Source organism: Micropterus dolomieu, linkage group LG05 (genome assembly GCF_021292245.1).
Source record: "Micropterus dolomieu isolate WLL.071019.BEF.003 ecotype Adirondacks linkage group LG05, ASM2129224v1, whole genome shotgun sequence".
NCBI classification, from domain to species: domain Eukaryota; kingdom Metazoa; phylum Chordata; class Actinopteri; order Centrarchiformes; family Centrarchidae; genus Micropterus; species Micropterus dolomieu.
In genome coordinates, this window is record NC_060154.1 from 25,313,839 (window position 1) to 25,332,358 (window position 18,520).

Genomic DNA, 18,520 nt, shown 5'->3' on the forward strand with positions numbered 1-18,520 from the left:
TGCCACGCTTACAACAGTAACATTCTTTCAAAGTGCATTTTTAGGATATGCACTCGCTGGAAGTTGAAACAGTATACAAAGGGCACGTACTGAAAGTGTTTCGTATTAAAAAACAAAAGAAAGCACATCAAATGCTGTGCTGAAAACTATCGGAGCAAAACTTGAAAAGGCTAAAATGCGTTAATGTTAAATGTACATTGATCTGTATAAGAGGCTAAGGCCAATGTATTGTCATTGTCCTGATCCTGTCTCAGTATTCAAAAAACAGCATGAAGTGAGTACCAGGAAGCAACACTCATCTTTAATTGATAGGCTGTGGCATAATGTGTGCAGTACAGACTTATTATTATGTAACATTTTGTGTTCTGAACTTTTACAGAAGTAGACCTGTACCTAATGAACATGGCTTCAGTGAAGTTGAAGGGTCATCAGAGCCTTTAGAGTGTCCACTGAAAATGGAAACAAAACATGAACATACTGTCAAGTCACACATAAAATCTCTACAAGACTCTACACTTTAGTTCATAACATATAAAAATGTAAAATGTTTGAGAACTGTCTGTTCTATTTATGGTGATATCTGAAGTCAACATTTTATAGTATTTTTCAGCCTCCTTGCCAACTATCTATTCCTGGCAGACTTGTTTGTTGTCAGATATCTTTCAATTTGCATTGCACATGCATTCTAAAATTGCAAAAAGAGGAGAAAGAGCAAGCAAACAAATTTACAGATGAATCAACGAATGAAAACAAGTGGACAGGCCTTTAACATGATCAAAGCACTTTTCTAAATGCACAGCTGTGTTTTCCAAGTGTTTGAAGTGACTGGCTTTTTGTCAAGGCGCAGTGTGTGCTCGCCAACCCATGAGGAACGGATGGAGGGCATATTACTGATTCAATCTGGATCTTCTGCCCGTCCACGTGGCCTGGACCCACACCCGCTTCCAATTGAAAACTTCCGAGTGTGCTGAAGGTGTGTGTGAAGCTCATCCAACAGAGTGTGTGAGTCTAAACACACTGCGCCATAAATCCTGTGGTAAGCAAGTCCATCATTCCCTGTGATACGTCAGCACTGGCCTGGCCAGTTTTCTCTCTCTAGATTTTTTATTCTGGTGTAGCACAGACATAGAGATATAGAGAGTCTTGTTTGTGAATGGAGACAGAATGAGTGAATGGAAGAGAGAGTCTGGCTGAGTGAGCATGTGGCTGTTGGCAGGAAACCTAACAGGGGGATAATAACTGTATGCGTAATGGTTCATCAAAGCACTCTGCACTACTCAGTGCTCAGTACTCTCACTTTGTGGCCCCTGTTTTAATCAACATAAACATTGATGATCCTAACTTCATCTAAAATGCAACACGAGTTCCTTTAATGGTCAATGATATGTATTATGGCTGCCCTGTTGCTGCATCACAGCAGAACAAAAGCATAGCTATGAAATGCAAAATTATGGGGATGGCTAATAAGTAATGTTATGGCAAATATATAATATTTATAGGCAGTATCACAATCCATAATGCTTTATTGATCTAGATGTTACTACTCTCTGTTTTACAAGGCCATTTAAGTGAAAAATATATCCACATTGGCATCCATATACCACTCAGTTTGGACCATCTCAAGCAAATATAACCCTGCAAAAGAAAAAAAACAGATTTAAAACAAATAACACAACTAAATAAATCCAATCACACTGGAAATCACACCGGAAGAGAGTAACTGAAATCAACCCATAGACTGTAAAAAAAATACAAAAAGCCCAAGCTGAATTTGTTTCAAGTTTGTCATTGTTTCCAACATCGTATTGCAATTTTAGACTGTTGAGTTAATATCTGTTGTCATGTCATTGTTTTTCTGCTTTTTTTTTCTGTAAAGATGTTTGACTTTAAGAATGTGAGAGCTTGTGTATTGTTATCACCCAGAGTAAGTCACTTTCCAATAGTTGCATAATAACTGATCCACCCCCCTCTTATATGTATGGAGATCTTCATATAACCAGTCACACTGTGTAAAACTAATCCTCCACAAAAAGCGGTTAACTTGTCCAAATGTTGGGTATTGATTTAACAGCATGCTAAAGTCAAGTGTCTTCTCTGGTTTGACTTGTTCGGCAGTGCTTTTCCCAATGATGATTGTGCTCATTTTTTCTTTTAATTTGACAAATACATTGGATTGGATTTGGACTGAATGTGAGAATGTGAAAGACTTCAAACCATGAATATTCAGCCACGGCATGATGCTACTGATCTCCTTTAAAAGCATATAACTGTGAATTTAAATATTAAACTATATAAAAATGAAATAAACTAAATATAGACACTGGGAGCCATATTGGACCTCCACACTGCATTGTAAGCCAGGGCCTCGATCAAGCCAGAAATACCTGCTGTTCCTAATATCCCCAAGGGAAAGGCTGAGCACCAGCAGTCAAGCAAGGACTATCTGTGTAGACACGGCACATGTGTGTTGGAGAAAAGTTAAAAAGGAAATGGTTCATAAAGCGTACGGGAGATGGCTGGCAGAGTTCATAGGAACAGTAAGTCCCTGAAGGATGTGGGGATTTGGCAGATGGACTGAGATGTGAGAAAAACTATCTTTTAGGACAGAGTACAGAGTGAATTCAGGCACACGTAGACACAGCAAATTAGGAGAAAGGAAAAAGGCAGGATTAAGAAAAGAGAAAAAAGATGAAGGGACAGGAAGCTAAAGAGACAGACAGAGAGATGGAATGAGACAGGCTGGATACAGACAACATCCAAGGGAAACAAGCAAACAAAAGTGGAGTGGAGCTGCATTTATGGCCCTGTTAGAAAATGCAGGAGAGCCTAGGGTACAACATGGCCCACTTCTGATCTAAGTAGTGTAAATTAGAGCTGAAATGTGGGAGTTTGCAGACAGGTTGTGACATAGATCGGAAGACGGGAGTGGGGGATGCCTTAGATACTGATAAACAGACACAAACAAGGTGGCTGTCTTGCTTTATACCTTATTTGGCCATTGGTCCAGCTGCTAGATAAGCAACAGAACACAGTGTACAGTGATAAAACTGGTACAGCTCAGACTGAAAAGTCTGAAAGTAATGTCAGGTTACTTGTGTGTCAAATAAGCACCACTAGGTCTGCCTCAGAAATTTGAAAACTGCTTCCAACAGCAATTATTTGGTTTTAAATTTTCAGCACTAACGCACTTTTTATTAATGAGCTCTAGCGCAGCCTCTGACTAATGTTTTTCTTCTTTTCTTCCTACATTTGTGCTGAATTTGTTACTTACCTGTGCCCACACCTGAGTCAAACCTCCCTGAATAGAGATCAGTGCATTTCCATCCCACCTGCGGTTTCTCCTGCTCTTACACTGCAGCCAGTACATACAGATCTCTCAGATCTCTGTTACCACACATGCACACTCACACACACACACAGTGACAAATTCATGGACTCACCTATCGAAAGTAGCAAGCAGGGAGACGGGAGGAGGTCCTGGTCGGTAAAGGAAAGCTGCGAGGAAGATAAGGAAGACAAGGCTATGACTATTGAACACTGTGAGTTCCTGACAGTGACCAGGTTTACCTTTGATTTTATATGAAATGATCTTGTGATTTAAAAAAACATGACTACAACCCCCCCGCAACCCTGTATGCAGGATAAACGGTTGACGATGGATGGATGGATGACTACAACCTTCAAAACTGAGATAACTACTTCAATTACTATGTAACCACTATCATGAGGAGTGTTACTGGACAGATAAAGTGTTGTGACAGACATGGCCAGATTCTCTACTCTGCCTTGGCAGGGTCAAGCTCTGTTGTTTGTGGTGGGCACTGTCTGAGACAAGAAGCCAGAGTAAACACCCTTTTAAAATTCAGTCGCACTACAATGAAAATACAAAAATGCGATGCATGGCTCATTGCAATGTTTATTCCCTGGTTTTCTCCCCAATTTGGAAAGTCCAATTCCCACTGCTATGCAGTCATTTTCACTGCCAACTCCACTGTTGGAGTGGGAAGGGAGTAGACACACATCAACAACATACAACATCATTTTGGTATTATTAGCTATCTTTATGTTTCACTTGGGCTGTGTATGAAATCACCCACTACTTACTATATGACAGACTACATAGTGAGCTTGACATTTCGTAGTGCTGTCCAAATGTATAGTGAGAATTATTATACCCTATTCAGTTCACTCAAAGTATCCCAGAATGCATTTTGAAAAGTGGTGTCACTAACGACGGTCACTAACCAATCCGTATATACCATCATGCATTGCGCTGGGGGAAAAAACGGTCCATCAATCGATTGTCTGACAGTAACAATGTAATTAACAGCGCAGAGATAAAGATCAGAGTAATGTCCGAAAGTGTTGTTTTCATTTTGCGGGTGAGCTCACTATACAATCCTCTACATACAACTCAGTAGATAGGGAGTAGGGAGTAGTGAATGAGTGGGGATTTTGGACCCAGCCACGGCCACATTTGCTGCAATAGCCATAGAGAAACACCCTCCGTTGTCAAGCTTGCTAACTGATTTTCTGCCTTTTGTGAAAATGAGTTGAATGAGAAAGAATTCAGAAGACAGTTTAAGCAAAAAAGGTGTCGGCACAGTACTACAGAGACAGGGTTTAATGGGTTTAAAAGCTGGGGTATTTACCTTCATATGGCTAGTATTACTTAATACGGTGTGCTTAAACTACTACTACTAGAAAATTGCTGAAGCAACCTGGCCTACATACACATTTAGAACATATGTTGCATACTCCTAAACGCAAAAGGTTTAACTGAGGTTTCAATAATTGCCTTTCACTTTGTTAGGACCTAATACTTCTAAACTACTGTGCGTGCACTTCAGAATGACAACTATTTCAGTAAAACAAACCTAATATGAGACATAACAGATAAAAGCCACTACAGAGCCAGAAGTTAGGAGAATCTTATTCAACCCAGAGTGACTATTTCAGTAAGATATCTATGGAAATATTTGGAAGGCGCGTTATGTGTGGGAAGATCAATGAGTTAGGATTAATAAGTGGAACAAATAACAAAAACACAGGCCACGAATTTAAAAACATCCCCCATCACCAACAACATAACCTAATAATTTATGGTGCTGCTAATCCTTTTAAGGTAGAGAAACTAGATCAGCCTCAAAATGACAGAGCAACAAAATGTGGCAAGTCCTACTTGCCTTTTCCTCCATCAATAAAACAGAACAAAACGCTTGGGTGCACAGTTAATGGTCCCACTTGTTACTTAAATTTTACGTGACCAAGCAACACAATCAGTTCTAACTCACACACATAGGTTGCACTGAGAACACATTCAGATGCGTGCACACACATACACACACACATTTACAGATTCCTTTGAAGAGCCAAGGCAAAAACACACATTCACATCTGGATACCATCCCCTTCTTCCTTCCATAAAGACCCCTTACGTGAGAGTGGGTCAGAGCAGTTTTCAACAACACGAAGCGCACAAAAAATGGTTGAAACAGGAGGAAGAATAATAAGAGCAGTTGGAAGTTCAAGCTTGAATATGAAAAAAAGGAGTGCAGGGCTCCACTGCTTTTTAAGTGAAATGTAGAACATCTTCCTTCCTTTTCAAATACAAGTCCCACAGAGTTGAGAGGGCCTGAACTGCTCACTATGGAAGACAGACCCAGCAAGGCCTTTGATATCTCAGACACCTGGACACCCAAGGGAAGACACACGCATACACACATAAACATCCAACAGTCTGAGAAAGAAAGGCCCGAAGTGTATTGCTGAGGGACGACTTTAGGCAATTCCTTTCAAGAAAACAAACCATCAGGAACATGGAGTGTGCTGCATGCAAACAAACACCCGAGATAAGAATGTAATGAGATTGCATGAGACAAGACCAATAGTTTATAAAATCAATTACTATGTAGAAAATACTAAAAGTATGTATTAAATAGTTATTAAAACTGAAACATCTCCTTCCCATAGTAATTACGCTCAAGAAATGCTGTGTAGTGCGTACTGCACACAAATAGACACATATGCTCTCACAGTAAACAACAGCTCGTCCACACACATGCCATCGATGTTAGCGTGAGTGAGTAATGGTTTCTACCTGTGGGGATCTCAAGTGAGTGCTTGATGGGGGCTGGAGCTCCATGCTTGGCAGCATATGAGAGAGCTAATGGCTGAGGGCTAATTGCCGCCGATTGTGATTGCGTGGCTTTCTCTCTCATGCTAATGTTTCACAGAGCTACAGGCTGGCAGGTTTTAGATGGGAGTTGATATTTCACATCGAACCACATGCTGCCGTTCTGCACTACAGCAGAGGTCGGCGTTTTCCTTGCTTGGGTAAAGGCTACTGTCTCCTGCACCCTCAGACGCAGCAATCTGCATGGACAGATGTGCACAATTCCTCTTGCAGTGACAGTTTCTTGTCATTAAAGAGCACAGTCATTAGTGGCTGGTGAAACATTTCTTGAAAAACAAAGCTGCCTTTCTCATCTCTAAATCTCTAAATCAATACTGGGTACAGACTTTTGATGTAATTGATCAAAAACTGTCACACTTTTAATTTCTTAGAAATAATTATAAAGCCAAGAACTTAAAAAACAATTGGGTTTTTTTTTAATTGTCTTCAAAATCTTATTGGTATTATAGTCTATGGTACTTTAACATAACATATCGCTTCCTCACTTTGATTCAAATGATCCCTTCAATGATAAGAGCTATAGAGGTCAGTAATTTCTCATCAATAACCTTGATCTGAGGGCATCTGGTAATGGTATGGTCAATTCAGAAAGTAATGCACATCTGCTCAGTTATGATCATCAGTTAATTTACCAGTGCCACAATGGAAGGACACTCGGATACAAGCAGTGTTGCTACACTGACTGTAGTGACCCACTAACCGGCTGTAGGAAGCATTAGCTGCGGCAGCAGCAGACAGCCTCACCTTGGCTGTGCACTGTGCTGCCCTGATAGATGACACAAGAGCAATCCTGCAATGACACAGTTCCACTCCATCTTCACTTATCAAACATACTTGGCATCTAATGTGACCTGAATGAAAAAACAAACAAAAAATTAAAGGAAAAAAAACTCAACCTCTTCTTTACCTCTGCCCTATTCCCCACGGTGGGTCTGTTCAGCACATTTCTCCTGGCACAATTTGCTGGCCCAGCACCTTTTTTTTATTTACCAGAGGCTATTTTTATCATGTTACACATTTGCATCACAAAAGGAGGCTGGGTTTATAATTTAAAGAAAGGGGAGTAGCCGAGATAAAAGCTACGCAAATACACTTCAAAGCTAGTGTTGACTGTTCAAAGCTGCAGTCAGCAGGATGTTTGAGATTGTGGTTGTATTAGCAGCTCTGGCACGGGTTCGCCAGGGAGTATGGAGCTCATGGTGTGTGAGGCGTAAGAAGGGGTATCTTCTCCAGAGCATCTATTTTCAAACCTTTGAAGATGAAGATATGGCATGTGCTCAACTGTGTGCTTAGGCCAGGGAGCCTTCCTGGATTTCTAACTGATTCACTACAAAGACCAAGAGGAAGTCTAAAGACTGACAGCACCTGGATAGCACTACAAACACCATTGCAGGAAGACATGTATACATACAATATCTTCACACGCACGCGTTTTCACACACACACACACACACACACACACACACAGATAACAATGAACACACACATTCACCTCTGTCCTTCAACTCCACAGAATTATTTATTATGACATGTGTTGCAGCTTCACAAACACACACACGGTCAGATTGCCATTAGTCATTTGTGCAGCTGCATGATGCATGATGTGGCCCACAGGGGGTTCTAATGGGGCCCTTTCCACCTGACATCTCCATATACAACTAAAATCTACTCCCCAAGGTTAAAGACAACTCAGCTGTTTATAATCATAGGGTTGGATGAGAAAAGGTAATATGCAAAGATATTTGCTTATTAAGTCAAGGGATATTGTGAATGAGCATGTATATAAATAAGTATGATGCTTTTTCCCAGTGGCGGGGTGACTTACATGGTGGAGGGGTGAATGCAAAGAGAGAATTGATGGTTGATGGAGGGGGAAGATGATAAGAAGTAATTCTATTCTTCTCGGGGGACATTTCAGTAACCACCTGCAATATAAACACTGGAATTAATAGTGTCTTTGTCTCTCACTTGCACACACAAGCGCGCACGCACGCACACACACACACACACACACACACTACCTGAGTATTGTTTCCTTCATCACTGAGACACTGGCGCCCTTCCACTCGTGTGCTAGATCCAGGTCGTCCTCCAATCACATCAGCTGTAACACTTGACTGTCTGTAGATCAGGTCATATGATAAACAGTCTACAGCTACAACACATCCATGCAATATTTCGATACGGTACCAATAAATGGCAGATTAGCCTATCTTAAAAGTGGGGTATGCGTTTCTGGAAAATTCAAAACCCTGACCATGATTCATGAGCGGACAGCAACACAGCAAGTAATGTAATTAAGGTTGGCTAAGTTGTGGGTTAGAAAACAGTTGCTGCTCCAAAGCTAACATGCAGAGAGGATGAGACGGTCACAGAACCACTACAGTATCTCCAGACAGCGATACTCACAACTCTCCTGCTACTATAGCTAACATCACAACAACAGCACATTTTTGCAAGCTAGCAATTAAGGTGAATGTCCGTGGGCAAGTAATTTAACGTTACCTGACACACAAATCATGGCTGGAGCAGCTGTTGTGTGGCTCAGTCCGAGACACTTTGTTTCCCATTTAGAAAGCCAGGCTTGTGCACACACACCAGATGTTTTTTTCAGCACATACTCAGAATGGACTGCTAGCGGACTGTGAGGAGATATTTACTGAATTTGACAGAAAAATGTGTATTGGATTAGAATTGCAGATCCCACCTTTAAAGATAAGTCATTTTTCACATTCACCTTAAACAATGCCTACATGTGGTTTTGATGTGCACTTATGTAAGATTTTTAAAAACAGCACATTACTTTGTCCTAATCTCCCTCACCATGTCCCTACAACCCCTTGCAGGTCCATTAAGGCATTAAACCTCCTTATCTGGGTCATCTCGCCTTCTTCACAAAACATCCCTTTACAGTCCTAAATCCCCCCTCCCCCACCCCCAATGAGCATGCGAACAAACACACACACACACACACACAGATGTGACACTAACCTCTTTCTGTCACTAGGACTTAATCAAGTAGAGAAAAACATACAGAAAGAGGAATAACAACTACATCTAATGGCAACTCAATAGGGAAGTGCTTGGAGCTCTTTAATGTCTCTTCTCCGCACTTCAGCTTTGAAATATACGCCAAATAAATGTTTTAACAGAATGGTTTTGTAGAAAATGAACACACACATTCTGATACACAAAAGTTTAAAACAGGGGAACATTGTGACTAAGTCTCACTTCCATCCCAGAGGGCATCTATATTGCACCAGTGTAGGACATCACACACAGATAAACAAATACAGCAAGAGGCAAGCATCACATTTCTAGACTCTCAGAGAATGACACGGCTGCTGTATCAAAGCCTCAATGCACACATCATCCACTGCATAATAAAGTGTGTGTATTTTTCTCTGACACACTACAGTATCACTTCCTGGTTTGTCTCTGGTCCAGACAGATGCATGACGCCACACAGCGCTCAGATCCAAATAACCTCGCTGGAGGGGCAAACTTGCCAAAGGAGTGGAACATCATCAAGAGACAAAACATTAATTAAGTGGCCAGTTCTGCCAGTCAGAATCCTTGACTGTTATTCATCTAAATGGGAGGGAGTTAGGGAAAAGATGCTGTTATGTATAGATAAAAGCACTCAAAGGTGACTGGATGCTGTTTACTAACATGACACGCATCTGCTGCTCATGAGTGTATACATAAATGAGGGGAGACTGTAACTGGGCTGTAAAGCACCATAGGCCTAGTCAAAGTCCTTATAGGCAAATCATGCCACTTGGCAGCCTTCTTGGCAATGCCTCCGGGCAGCTATTTCAGACTAAGACCAGGCTCCTATCTGAATGAATGGGGAGAGAGCCAGAACCGCACTTTTACTGGTCACCGGGACATAAAAACTACATGAATAGAATCACCAGTAAAATCTTTGATTTTGACCCAAAATACTTCTACTATGCATGCGTCACTACTATCATGCATGCGCAGTCGAAGTAAAACAGACCCTTACGTCAGTGGATCCTCACGATTGGCTGAAATATGTTTTCTGTTTTGGCTGTTAAAAGCACACGATTGGCTTTCTAGTGGGAGGGGCGGGATAACCGCCATCTTTGCCGTTACGGACTTTCCCCATAGAGTTGTGTTGAGGACGTGATTGAGTGGCGTGTCTCTTCTATAAAACGTCTCTGTCCCAGTCTAACAGCCCTGTCTCCCACAGGCTTCAGCCAGCTCTCGTGCTCAAAACATCCCCTTAAAAGCTTCACATTTGAAGAGGACAGAGCGCACAGCACAAACACAGCAATTTGACAACACAAAGCTGACTCATTTAATTCAGACAAGTTTAATTTTGTTCTTATTTTTCTGTGTCATACCCACCCCACCCATCGTCAACTGCTTATCCTGCATACAGGGTCGCGGGGGGGTAGGGTACACCCTGGACAGGTCGCCAGTCCATCGCAGGGCTTCTGTGTCATACACATAAGATCCATCCATACATCCATCGTCATCGTTAATTCAAATTCAGGAAGCATTAAGATTTAGTAAAAGTTGCAAAACAATAATGTAGAAATACTCAGATATTTTACTTAAGAAGAAGAATAGAAGTATTAGGAGCAAAATGTTCTTAAATATCAAAAGAAAGAGTAGACAACAGGATGGCCCGTGTCAGACTGTATATTGTTTCCTTTTGAGCAGTATTTTCATGTTGCAGCTGGTCAGCGTAGACCTAGATTCTAATCTCTAATGATACATCATTTACTGATGCTGACAAATGTAGTAGTGTAAATAGTACAAAATTTTTCCTCTGTAATGTAATAGAGTACAACAATACTCGCGTTGAGTATGTCAAGTGTCAAATTTGTACTTAAGTAAATTAACTTATTTACTTTCCACAACTGTGAATGCAAAGTGGTGGGAAGTAATTATTTCGACAAATCCCATAGTACTCTGTGAATGTCTTCATACCTTCTATGAAATTTCACTTCATCCATAACAGATGAACATAAGTCTCTGTTTACCTCAACACTTTTGGATCCCTTGCCAATACAACCGTAATATGCTGAGCCCATCTTAGGATCACAGAAAACAGATGGCACCAGCCTGGTAGTTGTTGTGTCAAAAAAAACAGAAACAACCAGCTGCCAGCTTCTCCAGGCTCTGAGTTCACAGATACAGCAAGAAAAGGGATACGGGGTGGAGCGCTGAGGACACAGACAACGGCAGTAGGTAGAAGTCATGTTACCAACCTGGTAGCTAGTATAGTTGAGCTGCCTGAGGAATGACAAGTAGAACAAGACTCTTTTTCTTCATGTCTAGTGTGCCCCTTCTGGACCTGAATGGAATAACAATTTCACAATCCTCTGCAGCTCTGTGATCTACTCATTATTCACTTCTAGTTCAAACTGAACAAAGAGCAGTAGTATCTGTTGTGATTCATGCTTTCAAAAAAGAAGACTGGTGATGAAATCACATCAGTAATTTCTTGTCTTACCATGATTTTAGTGCATAGTTTTCTATTAGCTGCGCGGACTTTCGACTGTTTCTTACAGTAGGCGCTCCAGCTTTCTTCATCAAAACCATAGTTAAAGTAATCTGAGAGGTCAGCACCTAAAAGCAAAACACATCAGCATAATGAATGAAAAACAAGTCTGCATATGATAAATGAATCACACAGTTGCACTGAATGAGTTCGCATAGAGAGAACCTCAGGGACAGAATTGCATACGTCTACAGGCTTAAAGACTACTTCTTACCAGCTTTCCTCCACGGCTTTTCCTCTGCATTCACCTTCAGTTCTGGGATTCCCTGAATATTATCGATTGCCTCCATATCTAGTCCCTTTGTATTACCAGCTGTAAAACATTTGACTGGATTCAAGGTTTCTGAAACAGACACCTGACAATCGTGACAGGCATATTTGCCAAGGACGTTAATGTAGAAGATTATCATTTATTCATTTTAAATAAAGGCCATGGGGCATTTTTTTTAGCATAAATACATCATTAAACTGAGCTGATGTGCAGTAATGAAGCTAATACATTCAGTGAATAGGTCAACTAACGATGAAGATGAACAAAAGCCCACGTTTTAAGGTCAAACATTCTCTGGGTCGTCTGAACAGTTAACTTGCTATTTCATGAAACATCTATATTGCAATAAGAATGTATTATAAAGTAGGTAAAGTATGTTTCTTGTCTTTTTTAACAATAGGAAAAGGCATGAAGTGTGCATTTTTGGAGGCTGAATGCATGAATATAATTTATTTGTTTCATGAATTAAAAAAGAAATATAAATACCTTTATGTATTTGTGTTCATGTTGTATTATGTCACGTCTTGTTTTCCAAGCTATCTCCAAAAGATTCACCTGAGCACCTACTTACCAACTGTATGTGTCCTCCTTTCAGAATACATTTTCAGACACACAGGTGTGTGTCCAGAGCTGCATGAAAGCAAGAGGCACGCACATTATCAACACGGTTATCTCCATCATCATGACATTAACTTGACCACTGAGAAATACTGCTGTCTGGGTTGAACGCTGATAACCTAATTTCAGATGACACCACCACATACAAGACTAATATTTTACACACACAGAAAAACAATGAAAATATGTCAAAGCTACATTTTGACAGAAGTGGGTCCCTGACAAATAATCCACATTAATATTATGCCCAACAGGCAAACAAACACAATAAAAGTCTGAAAGATTCTATTTTATTTTGTCAGAAGATAGATAGTAAAGAGTTACACTTTCAGCTGCATGTCATTGTTGCTGTGTGCCTCATCTTGGATAGCTTTCACCCCATTAAACAAAAGAAACACATAAAAAAATTATAATTTCCATTTGCATGTCAAAACGCACAAGTATATTTGGCAGCCAGGTGCTGTGACAAAAATACTAAATAATGTACATAGTAAATAATAAAAATCCACACTAACTGGAGGTATAATTCTACAATAAGTGTAGCTATTTTTAGCTGAGTGCTTCACTCAGCCTGCTTGTGTCAAAACCAATCACAGGCTAAGTGCCCACTTTCACAGATTCTTTAGAGAATGATATTATGTTATTATAAATGTTACTGCATGGTCCAAAGGCAAACACAATTAAGCCATGTGGAAAGAGATGGCTTATGCTACGTTGGAAAAGGCTAATCATGTGAAAATTGAATCTTAGCTTAACAGCTTTCCTGTTTGTATTCAAGAATGTTAAATTAAGAGAAGGAAATTATAACTTAAAAGGATTGTGCATATTTGAAACATGTAAAGTGAGGACTAATATAAAATACAGATGTGTTTCAGTTTGGGGAGTTAAATTATGGAATAGATTTGGTGATGAGTGGAAATTGTGTAGTTCTGTGGAGTTTCAAAAAAGCCTTAAAATGCAAAATAATTAAGGATTACAATTATTGTGACATTTCTTGAATTTTCTTTTTTTATAGTTTCTTCTTTAGTTTCTTTCTTTCGTATTGTTGTTATTCTGCATTCTAGTGTATAGGATAGGCAAAAAGAAGCCTTTAGCTTCTGCCAATTCCTTTTTCAGTTGTTAATTGTGCGAGTTATTTTGTGTAAAATGGATTGGTGCAAGTATAAGATTTCTGTAAATTGCATATTCATACAAATTGTCATTCTTTGTACATTATAATGTAAACCAAAATAACTATTTATTCAAATACAATTATCAACAACTGTATTGATGAGATTTCTAAGGTAGGTCACTCTGGCCATCAGTTTAGAACTGTTTCAATTTCATTCAATTCAAAAAAGACTAAACTCGGGCACACACGAACAAAACAGGACTATTGTCAAAGCTTTGATGTATGTTAGACTGTCTTACTGTAATTGGCAGGTTCTGCTACATTTACTGGGGCAAGGAGGCTGGAGAATGCATACCTCAGACATCGTCAGTGCTCCTGTTGTGTGATTGCTTACATCCACATTTCCCAGCTCACAAACAAACACTGCCCACCTGGGAGTTTTAAGGAGCATAAAATACTCCTAAGGTTCCACATGACTGGCTGCACAATTTATGCAGCACACAGGGTGCCTTCACCCACGAATTGTGCATCTACACAATGATTACTGTTATTATTGTACTGTGAAAAGTGTATTATATCTGAATGCTTCATTGCTGTAATACAGTTGGTTCTAACTGGAAATGAGCATGTCAACCCAGTTCACTCTGTATTTGTTCACTGCTCACTGTCACTAATATACTGTTTAACCTGTGTGTTTTGAACTTCTCAAGCCTCAGTCCAATGTGAGACAGGTATTGAGTGAAAGGTTTTTCATGGTAACAAACACAGTGGGACCATATGCCTAAGTATGACAGTGTACATGCCTGGATGGTATTTGATCCTTGTCTTTTTCCTCCTTGTTATCTGTGGTGTTCATGTTATAAATCACTGAAACACACACACACAAACAGAGTTAAACTTCAGTCAATGACAACGTGAACGGCCTAATTCAGTGTTCAGTATAGTTGGGATGCCTGTGGCTACTTCAACGTTTTTCAGCTAAGATTTTCCCTAAATATCTATAATTAATATGTTAATCAAAAGAAAGAGAGCACATAGTTAATAGCTAATTTACATTAACATACAGCGGTTGGTCTGTTTAAACTTACATTCATACATCTTTTCCTCGTCTTCATCTTCTAAAGTTACAACTTCGGAGTCCGACTCAGGTGAAGACATTTTAATATAGAAAAGGTAGTTATAAACAAATACACACCAGAAGAAAAATTATTTGGTAGTATCCTATTTGCGTCAATTGACAGTTCAAGGCGTTGCTATGGAGACAATTAAAGTGACAGTTAATGTCGCGTGAACACAGCCTTGTCATTGGTCAAAAACTGTCTCGCGCTGGGTTAACCAACCGCAATTAGCTTATCTGGCTTAGCTTAAATCAGCCTTTTACATATCATTGCTAGTAATGGCAGTGAATTCTAGAGACTAGGTAATAAAATTAAATTCCGCAAATACATCGGTTACTCTGTAATAACTTCACCAGCGCTTCACCTTCCAGTTGTTCTCTGGATGCTGCTTATTGCCATAGAAACGAAGCTTGCGTGACGTTTTTATGCTGCGACGCGTGTTTGCCACGTCACCTTCAAGAGACTCGGCGTGTTTGTTTTGTTGGAGCTACTTTAGCTGACATTTGACTGATGTGTCTTTAAATTTCGTTGCATTTAGCTAACACTAAAAAGTGGAAAAATGCTGACGACGGAGGATTTTACGCACTTTCCGCTCCGGATGTGGGAGAAGGTGCTGTCGAAGGTAAAGAGAGCTGTTGTTTTTATGGATGACAAGTGTGCAGAGGCTCTCCACTGGAGCGGAGGTGCTGCCCTATTATTGGAGGCTGGAGCCATAAATTTAAAGGGGTTTTCAAGCTGCGAAGCCTGTGTTGTGAATGAACCGAAAGCCGTATTTGTGGTGAGCACTTTGCTGAAAGGCAGGACGGTCGACATCATTAAAAACATCATATCCCTCAGTCACTTCCAGTATTGTGTTGTTTTCACCACCGTTGCTCACTCAGTGCACCTGCTCGCCAACCATGTCACGGCAGAAATAGAAGGGACCCCTGTGTTTGAGCAGTTTGAAGAAAAGCTGTGCGAGTGGATGGGAAACATGAACTACACGGCTGAAGTCATGCATGTCCCGGTGGTGTTCGCCCCTGTATCACAGCAGCTACTCCTCACACCCATGTTTGCTCACCTGTTTCCCCTGCTCTCACCTGATCTGAAGTCAATAAATGCAAAACGACCAGAGAAGAAGAAATTCGGAAGCCTGGGCGACATAGACATGCACTCTCTCCCCATTGAACTGCAGCTTGCAATCAAATCCTTGGCTTCGGCATTAAATTCATTGTTTGAAGCTACAGGCACAAGGGAAGAGAGTTTTGCTGTGGGTCCCATGAGCCGCATTATAGCAGGGGAACTGGCCAATCACCTTCAAGCAAAAAACCGAAGGAAGACAGCCCCTAATAAAGCATCCCTCATTTTTGTGGACCGAACAATGGACCTTACAGGTGAAATCTCCCTCCTTTTTTGGACCATATGGCATCAAATCATCAGTCATGATCAGTCTGATATTCTTTGTGAGTGTTACTATGTACTCAGTAGATATTTGGTCAGTTGAAATGAACTGTTTCTTCATTCTCAGGAGCTGTTGGTCACCATGGGGACAACCTGGTGGAGAAGATTCTGACTGTGCTCGAGCCTTTACCTGGTCATGTGACAGACGTACAGGTAGACATGCTGGAGCTCACAAGTCTGCAGCGAACCCCTCTCTCCCAGACCACCCTGCCCCCCGGCTGTCTGGCACAGACCCAGTGAGTGCATCTCTGATATTAGTTTTGACCATAATTCATTCATAGAAATAAAATTTCTTGTTAATTGGCGTAATCACATGTTATTATCACCTCCTTGACTTTTAAACATGACCCATTAAACAAGGAAGGCAATCAAGGAGGTGAATAAGTGTATTAAAGAACAGAAAAAAAGATGCATTTTGGTGCATCGTGCTGTACCTACATCTAGCTATGTCAACTAATTGTTTATGTTTCAGATATTTTGGATATGCATGTGTTGCATTTGAGTTCTGGCAGTTCAGCTCACTGTAAGACCCAATATGACATCTAACAAATGTTCAAAGGGCAACATTTAAGGTAATTTTTTAAGGAGCTTGTGTGTTACAAACGTAAGCCCCCATTTGTGTTTTTTATTTTTAATTTCACATTCACTGATCACATTTTGTTCCCGTCTGAAACTTATGGCATGTGTGATTTTCATCACTGTACCAGAGCCGCATTGATTCATTGATTAGTCGGCATCTATTTTGATAATTTATCACCATTGATGAACCACGCAAAGAATATTTTATCGTTTTTAAAAAGCCGGCTACTTGAAATAGACCCGCGAGGAACCGCGACGTGTATGCAGTTGTCGGTAGCACGGAATGCAGGCAAAACTCTGCACAAGTCTGGTGAATGGCAGGCGAGAGAGAGGGAGAAAAGGGTCAACAATAAGTGAAGAGACACACACACTTACTGTTTTATTTAATTTAAATTTTTAATAGATTTTTATTTTTTAAACACAGATGCTTTAATTAGTTTACATTTCATTACTTGTTTAATGAAATGTATGGGGATGATTGTTCTTATGTAGTTTGTATGATGCTTTGGCAATATTGTTGTTACACATTCATGCCAATAAAGCTCATTTGAATTTAATTGAAGTTGAATGAATAGAGACTGCAGCTTCTCAAGATTAAAGCAGAGCTACCGTGTGTTATTCGCAAGCGGGAAGCTTCCAATCAGCAATCTGAGGCGAACGCGCAAGTCCCAGAAACCTGCATTCTATTGAACGGCCAGCAGGGGATGACCCTTCTGGTTGCAAAAATAAGTCTGGCTCCATTAGAAATAATGGCAAAATGACCCTATGATTACCTCAGTAAACACTTTCCTGATGAGTTTATGGTCTCAATTGGTAGTTTCAAAGCCTTCTTTAATACAAAATGATGCTCATTTAATGGTTCCATTTATTTTAAAATAGACCACAAAGCAGAGAATGTTTCAGGGCGGGATTATCTATGATTGACAAGTCGTTACCATGGCGACCTGTCAATCAGGCTATAGCCAACTCGTACCCACGACACTGTAGGGCTGGGCAATGAAACAATAATGATAATTACTGAAATATAATTTTCCTCAATAACAATATAATAAATGTTCAGTATATCGTCAATAAATATTTGATTCAACTTATTTGAATCATGAACAAATTAGCCCTTAATTTTTCTATTAGAATAATAATTTTGTTGAGGAAAGGGCACTGACATATTTGTTGAAAATTTTTTTTATCATAATAGTTTTGAATGTTGGATTTTCAGTGATCCGCTGTTTAGCATCAAGTGTTTGTCTCATTGTGACCATCAAGAAAAGTTGAACCACATAATTAACCATCTGGTTTCTTCAATTTTCACTCAGGAGCAAAAATCAGCTTTTAAACTTGAAAGAAATAATGATTTGACATTTACCCTGATAATTATCGATATCGAATGATATGAAATGTTCTTATTGTGATAACGTTTTTGGCCATATCGCCCAGCCCTACGGCACTGTGTAAATTAACCAGCACCATTGAAAAAGCTTATGAGTTGTTGTTCACTTTCTCTGGTGAGTACATTTAGTTTTAAGACTGTTGTTCACTAGACAAAATTATCATCCCTGTTAAAATGACAGCTAATGTGAATTACAGATTCACCTAGCGAAGCTAGCCGTCTTGTCACTTCCTGGTTGCAAAAACTCAACATGGCGGCGACCTA

General features: G+C 40.0%; 3 protein-coding genes across 8 annotated transcripts in view; 2 read left to right on the forward strand and 1 right to left on the reverse strand.

Moving 5' to 3' along the window:
• fip1l1a (FIP1 like 1a (S. cerevisiae)) overlaps positions 1–15,227 on the reverse strand; it is a 27,761-nt gene extending 12,534 nt beyond the window's left edge. Inside the window, exons 1-10 of one of the 6 annotated variants that reach the window (XM_046050274.1) lie at positions 14,821–15,226; positions 14,536–14,599; positions 12,575–12,633; positions 11,947–12,045; positions 11,685–11,800; positions 11,440–11,525; positions 8,218–8,317; positions 8,022–8,121; positions 3,441–3,495; positions 394–449 (exon numbers count right to left, since the gene is read on the reverse strand). In XM_046050274.1, the coding sequence (XP_045906230.1) occupies positions 394–449; positions 3,441–3,495; positions 8,022–8,121; positions 8,218–8,317; positions 11,440–11,525; positions 11,685–11,800; positions 11,947–12,045; positions 12,575–12,633; positions 14,536–14,599; positions 14,821–14,890 (805 nt within the window). In that variant the 5' untranslated portion in view covers positions 14,891–15,226. Of the gene's footprint in view, positions 1–393; positions 450–3,440; positions 3,496–8,021; positions 8,122–8,217; positions 8,318–11,439; positions 11,526–11,684; positions 11,801–11,946; positions 12,089–12,574; positions 12,634–12,945; positions 12,992–14,087; positions 14,164–14,535; positions 14,600–14,820 lie in introns of those variants that run through there. The other 5 variants (XM_046050273.1, XM_046050276.1, XM_046050278.1 and 2 more) reach the window with 5 other exon arrangements.
• The window catches only part of LOC123971410 (cytoplasmic FMR1-interacting protein 1 homolog), a 1,205,200-nt gene that overhangs the window by 100,796 nt on the left and 1,085,884 nt on the right, over positions 1–18,520 (forward strand). The gene's annotated exons all lie outside the window — the stretch shown is intronic.
• Positions 15,076–18,520, forward strand: part of scfd2 (sec1 family domain containing 2) — a 128,204-nt gene continuing 124,759 nt past the window's right edge. Inside the window, exons 1-2 of the mRNA XM_046050249.1 lie at positions 15,076–16,223; positions 16,358–16,526. Of these exons, the coding sequence (XP_045906205.1) occupies positions 15,410–16,223; positions 16,358–16,526 (983 nt within the window). The 5' untranslated portion in view covers positions 15,076–15,409. The remainder of the gene's footprint in view (positions 16,224–16,357; positions 16,527–18,520) is intronic.